The 6605-nt window shown below is 43.6% G+C and overlaps 1 protein-coding gene across 1 annotated transcript; it reads right to left on the reverse strand.

Annotated features, from left to right (window-relative positions):
* Positions 1–4860: 4860 nt before the first annotated feature.
* LOC135480828 (uncharacterized) lies at positions 4861–5790 on the reverse strand. Its single transcript, XM_064760756.1, has one exon. The coding sequence runs from the start codon at positions 5788–5790 to the stop codon at positions 4861–4863; it is 930 nt and encodes a 309-aa protein (XP_064616826.1).
* Between the last annotated feature and the right edge of the window lie 815 nt (positions 5791–6605).

Below are 6605 nucleotides of genomic sequence, written 5' to 3' on the forward strand. Positions count from 1 at the left end.
AGAACACTACAGAACCCAAAATTGTGGCTTGTAAATTGTTCTGCAGTAAAGTCACCTGTGTAAAGCCAATTAAACTCAGAACACTACAGTACCCAAATTGTGGCTTGTAAATTGTTCTGCAGTAAAGAACTTCACAGAGTATAACATTTTAATTGAGCTGTGTTTGAATTCATCACTAAAATCTTAAGATGTCTGATGTTAAAATGGGCCCAGGGTCATCTGTGCCTGAGTTAAGAAAGCCCAGATCACTACCCAATGCACTGAGACACTCTTAAAAATAAAAATCTTGAGATGAACCATGCAGGCATTTGCTGGATTTGAACACAAGACCTCAATGGTAGAAAAGCTACTTTTACTCAACCAGTTACGCCATGCCTGTAGTCAAATAGCAGATTTACAAGGCATAAGTTAAAACCAAAAAGCTTTGGTTGTCACTCCCATGTTGAACCATAGATCTAGTCCATTTTATACATAATTTTTGACTGACATTTGTTTTTTTCCATTGATGTCATTTTATTCAGACAAACTAGCCAATATCTAATTAAGTATTTCAACATGAAATGTTTTAGATTTATATTCAGAAGATTGAAAAAACTTTCTTTTCGTCCTTTGCATCACCCACATTGCAGGATGTGATGTGTCACCAGCATTCTGACACCACTTTGCATCGCCTACATTGCAGGATTTGATGTGTCACCAGCATTCTGACACCACTTTGCATCACCCACATTGCAGGATGTGATGTGTCACCAGCATTCTGACACCACTTTGCATCGCCTACATTGCAGGATTTGATGTGTCACCAGCATTCTGACACCACTTTGCATCACCCACATTGCAGGATGTGATGTGTCACCAGCATTCTGACACCACTTTGCATCGCCCACATTGCAGGATGTGATGTGTCACCAGCATTCTGACACCACTTTGCATCACCCACATTGCAGGATGTGATGTGTCACCAGCATTCTGACACCACTTTGCATCGCCCACATTGCAGGATGTGATGTATCACCAGCATTCTGACACCACTTTGCATCACCCACATTGCAGGATGTGATGTGTCACCAGCATTCTGACACCACTTTGCATCGCCCACATTGCAGGATGTGATGTGTCACCAGCATTCTGACATCATTTACCTGACAATGCTCCAAAAAATTAATCTGTTAATTTTAACAGAGAGTTTGTTGTCTGAGTCATGGCAGAATGCGTTCTGTTGTTATAACATAGCAATGTGTCATGTTCAACATAATACTGTGTTAGTCTAATTGAAAATTTACGTTTAATTAATAGCGTGTGTGTGTTATTTAAGAGAATAATCTGTTACAAATTAGCAGAATACATTCTAGCATCACTCAGACAACAGAATTTCTGTTAAAATTAACAGATTAATTTTTTGAGTGAATATTTTATTAAAATGGCATATAAAATCAAAGAAATGTCATTTTTGTGGCAAAAAAAAAAACAAAAAACAGTGGCAATTTAATCCATAAAACCGGCTGTCAGCGTATATTAAGCCGAAAAATTCTTTGAATACAGCACTGAATAACACCTAATAAATAAATAAAAGAATAAACTGGAAGAACTGATTTTGAGAATTCGCACACTTTTGGCCCCACTGCTACATTTTACAAATTCCTCTACTACAGATAAAGGGATAATACTCTACGTTTGTGTTGTTTAACAAATTCCTGAGTCACTACCAAAGTTAAAAAAATTTATTTCTTCTTAGACCTAATTAAGGTCAAGCCGAGTGCAAAATCTCATTTAGCTCCATGCCTATCTTTCCATAACGTTCCTGGCAGACAAACAAAGAAATGCCATCAAGAGTATAAGTTCCTCTATATTAAAGCTTCACACTTGAAAAAAGATTTACAGTCCTTATTAACAAAAACAAAATAACAAATTAAAAAATAAAAACAATTAATTTGTACCTTAATTACCATTAACACGTCTTCCAAAATAATCTTTATCATAAAAAATATAGACTATGTCTTATAATTATTATAAATTAAATGCACATTTTCCAATAGAAACTGCAGTCATCCATACTGAGGTTTGTTCAATTAGAGCAAATATACAATCATAGCCCAAAAAACTTGAATAGAAAAACTATAAAACTGGTATAAACTACAACAGGAACACAACAGATCATTCCTCCCTTGTGTACCTCACAGGCCAGGTAATGTCTTCTGGCAACTCGTTAGCTCACCTGGTTTCACCTGTTGACAGGTAAGCGCAACAGATAAAGAGATAAAGTGTGAGCTAGGACAGCAAAGGTTAAGTGCCTGTAGGGTATAAGTGTCGTAAAAAATTCTCCTGGTCAAGCTGCGAGCTAAAGCAAACACGTCCACTCTCGGGTAGTCATAATGGTGCTCGTATTTTATCCTCTCTAATGATTTACACCTGGATTATGACTCGTTTCTGAGGGTTTTGTGGTGAAATTTACAACCCTCAGAAAATAAACTTAGCATAGTTTACACCTCTGACAGGTGAGAGATTTTAGGTCCACAGGATAACTGTACACTGATCCCCTTCTATTGTACTAGTATATTTATGTCTCCATATATAACTCAGCTTATCTTATTGGCACGTTACCACAATACTCTATATTCAAATTATCACATCAACTCAAATACTTGTCTTAAATGTCTCATCTTTTGGCAACGAAGAATATGTCGCTCACAAAATAATCACCTATACAGCCATGAATCTTTGTGAAGAACGTTTTACCTTGCCATCAGTGAAAATCCTTTAAAACACAAATTTTTATTTTTTTTTTTAACATACAAAAAAAGCCCCATTGATAGGTAGCTGTATGTTGACTGCCATTTCTCAATTGCTGCTTTATTTTTTGCCTATAATATTGTCTTAATTTTGAATCTTCCTTAGCACAAATCTATGAGAATATGGATGTACCATAAGTGATTTACATGATGCTCCAGGAGTTATTGGTGAATTGTAGGTGAGCCAGGATGAGTTATTGGTGAGCGAGGGATGGGTTAGGGATGAGGTAGGGGTGAGCTGTGAGCTGGGAGTAATCTATTGGTGAGCTGGGGTGAGCTATTGATGAGCGAGGGATGGGTTATGTATGAGGTAGGGATGAGGTAGGAGTGAGCTGGGGTGAGTTACTGATGAGCAAAGGATGGGTTATGGTTGAGGTAGGGGTGAGCTGGGGGTAATCGGTTGGTGAGTTGGGGTGAGTTATTGATGAGCGAGGGATGGGTTAGGGATGAAGTAGGGGTGAGCTGGGGGTAATCTATTGGTGAGCTGGAATGAGTTATTGATGAGCCAGTGATGGGTAAGGGATGAGGTAGGGGTGAGGTACGGTTGAGCTGGGGGTAATATATTGGTGAGCTAGGAGTAATCTATTGGTGAGCTGGGGTGAGTTTTTGTGAGCTAGTCATGAGTTATGGGTGAATTAGGGAAGAGCTATTGGTGAGCTTCTGATGAGTAATGCGTGAGCTGGGCATGAGCTATTGGTGAGCTAGGGATGAGTAATGGGTGAGTTATTTTTGAGCTAGGGTTGAGTTATTACTGAGCTTGGGATGAAATAGTGGTTAGCTGGGGTGACTTATTGGTGAGTGAGGGATAAGTTATGGGTGAGCTTGGGATGAGCTATAGGTGAGCTACTGATGAGTAATGGGTGAGTTATTGGTGAGCTAGGGGTGAGTTATTAGTGAGTGAGGAATGAATTAGGAGTGAGTTATTGGTGAGCTTGGGGTGAGATATTGGTGAGCTAGGGATGGGTGATGGCTGAGTTATTGGTGAGCTAGGGATGAGTCATGGGCGCGCTAGGGGTGAGTTATTTGTTGAGCTTAACTGGAATGTATTGTGGGTGAGCTGGTGTGGAGCTACAGTTATATACTCTCCAATAGCCTTTAATTCGTACTTTATATATAAATTTGATGGGTCAGTTATTACATGCACCGTGTTTGGTTGAAGGATATAAACACAAATGTTTTCCCCCTCCTGTGATGTTCCATTCCTCACCTGGTTCTTTACAATATCACATATCCTGTAGCTATTAAACGCCCACATACTCAGTATAGTCTGTCATACTGTGCTCAATTATTATCTCGCATTATGCTCAACCCACATCTCGCAGTGTCATGGATGGGCACACTCTGTTCATGAAGCATGTCACCTAGCATAATGGTGGGAGGTAACGGGGTAGACCCCGGGAGAGATATGTCACATAGCAGGATGGTGGGGGGTAACGGGGTAGACCCAGGGAGAAACATGTCATATAGCATGATGGTAAGAGGCAAATGGCTAGACCCCAGGAGAAACATGTCACATAGCACGATGGTGGGAGGTAACTGGTTACACCCCCGGAGAAACATGTTACCTAGCATCATGGTGGGATGTAACTGGGTAGACCCTGGGAGAAACATGTCACATAGCATGATGGTGGGAGGTAACTGGGTAGAGCCCAGAAGAAGCATGTCACATAGCATGATGGTGGGAGGTAATGGGGTAGGCCCCGTGAGAAACATGTCACATAGCATGATGGTGGGAGGTAATGGGGTAGGCCCTGGGAGAAACATGTCACATAGTATGATGGTGGGATGTAACTGGGTAGACCCAGGGAGAAGGATGTCACATAGCATGATGGTGGGAGGTAACTGGGTAGACCCCGGGAGAAACATGTCACATAGCATGATGGTGGGAGGTAACTGGGTAGAGCCCAGAAGAAGCATGTCACATAGCATGATGGTGGGAGGTAATGGGGTAGGCCCCGTGAGAAACATGTCACATAGCATGATGGTGGGAGGTAATGGGGTAGGCCCTGGGAGAAACATGTCACATAGCATGATGGTGGGATGTAACTGGGTACACCCAGGGAGAAACATGTTACCTAGCATCATGGTGGGAGGTAACTGGGTAGACCCCGGGGAGAAACATGTTACCTAGCATCATGGTGGGAGGTAACTGGGTACACCCTGGGAGAAACATGTTACCTAGCATCATGGTGGGAGGTAACTGGGTACACCCCGGGAGAAACATGTTACCTAGCATCATGGTGGGATGTAACTGGGTACACCCCCGGAGAAACATGTTACCTAGCATCATGGTGGGAGGTAACTGGGTAGACCCTGGGAGAAACATGTTACCTAGCATGATGATGGGAGGTAACTGGGTAGACCCAGGGAGAAGGATGTCACATAGCATGATGGTGGGAGGTAACTGGGTAGACCCTGGGAGAAACATGTCACATAGCATGATGGTGGGAGGTAACTGGGTAGACCCCGGGAGAAACATGTCACATAGCATGATGGTGGGATGTAACTGGGTAGACCCAGGGAGAAGGATGTCACATAGCATGATGGTGGGAGGTAACTGGGTATACCCTGGGAGAAACATGTCACATAGCATGATGGTGGGAGGTAACTGGGTAAACCCCGGGAAAAACATGTCACATAGCATGATGGTGGGAGGTAACTGGGTAGACCCAGGGAGAAGGATGTCATATAGCATCATGGTGGGAGGTAACTGGGTAGACCCTGGGAGAAACATGTCACATAGCATGATGGTGGGATGTAACTGGGTAGACCCTGGGAGAAACATGTCACATAGCATGATGGTGGGAGGTAACTGGGTAGAGCCCAGAAGAAGCATGTCACATAGCATGATGGTGGGAGGTAATGGGGTAGGCCCCGTGATAAACATGTCACATAGCATGATGGTGGGAGGTAATGGGGTAGGCCCCGGGAGAAACATGTTACATAGCATGATGGTGGGAGGTAATGGGTTAGGCCCCGGGAGAAGCATGTCACATGGCATGATGGTGGGAGGTAATGGGGTAGGCCCCGGGAGAAGCATGTCACATGGCATGATGGTGGGATGTAACTGGGCAGACCCCAGGAGAAACATGTCACATAGCATCATGGTGGGAGGTAACTGGGTAGACCCCGGAAGAAACATGTCACATAGCATGATGGTGGGAGGTAACTAGGTAGACCCCAGGAGAAACATGTCACATAGCATGATGGTGGGATGTAACTGGGTAGAGCCCGGGAGAAGCATGTCACATAGCATGATGGTGGGAGGTAATGGGGTAGGCCCCGTGAGAAACATGTCACATAGCATGATGGTGGGATGTAACTGGGTAGGCCCTGGGAGAAACATGTCACATAGCATGATGGTGGGAGGTAACTGGGTAGAGCCCAGAAGAAGCATGTCACATGGCATGATGGTGGGAGGTAATGGGGTAGGCCCGTGAGAAACATGTCACATAGCATGATGGTGGGAGGTAACTAGGTAGACCCTGGGAGAAACATGTCACATAGCATGATGGTGGGATGTAACTGGGTAGACCCTGGGAGAAACATGTCACATAGCATGATGGTGGGATGTAACTGGGTAGACCCAGGGAGAAGGATGTCACATAGCATGATGGTGGGAGGTAACTGGGTATACCCCCGGAGAAACATGTTACATAGCATGATGGTGGGAGGTACATGGGTAGACCCCGGGAGAAGCATGTTACATAGAATGATGGTGGGAGGTAACTGGGCAGACCCCGGGAGAAACTCACAACCATCTGCCTGGTAGTTGCTGTAGTTATTGAACAGCTCTGTAAGTAGTATTCTATGCAC

The sequence above is a fragment of the Liolophura sinensis genome, chromosome 13 (genome assembly GCF_032854445.1).
Source record: "Liolophura sinensis isolate JHLJ2023 chromosome 13, CUHK_Ljap_v2, whole genome shotgun sequence".
Lineage (NCBI taxonomy): Eukaryota > Metazoa > Mollusca > Polyplacophora > Chitonida > Chitonidae > Liolophura > Liolophura sinensis.

Excerpts from the sequence above, each read along its gene's own strand:
- LOC135480828 (XM_064760756.1), bottom strand. The coding sequence starts at position 5,790 with ATGCCATGTGACATGCTTCTCCCGGGGCCTAACCCATTACCTCCCACC.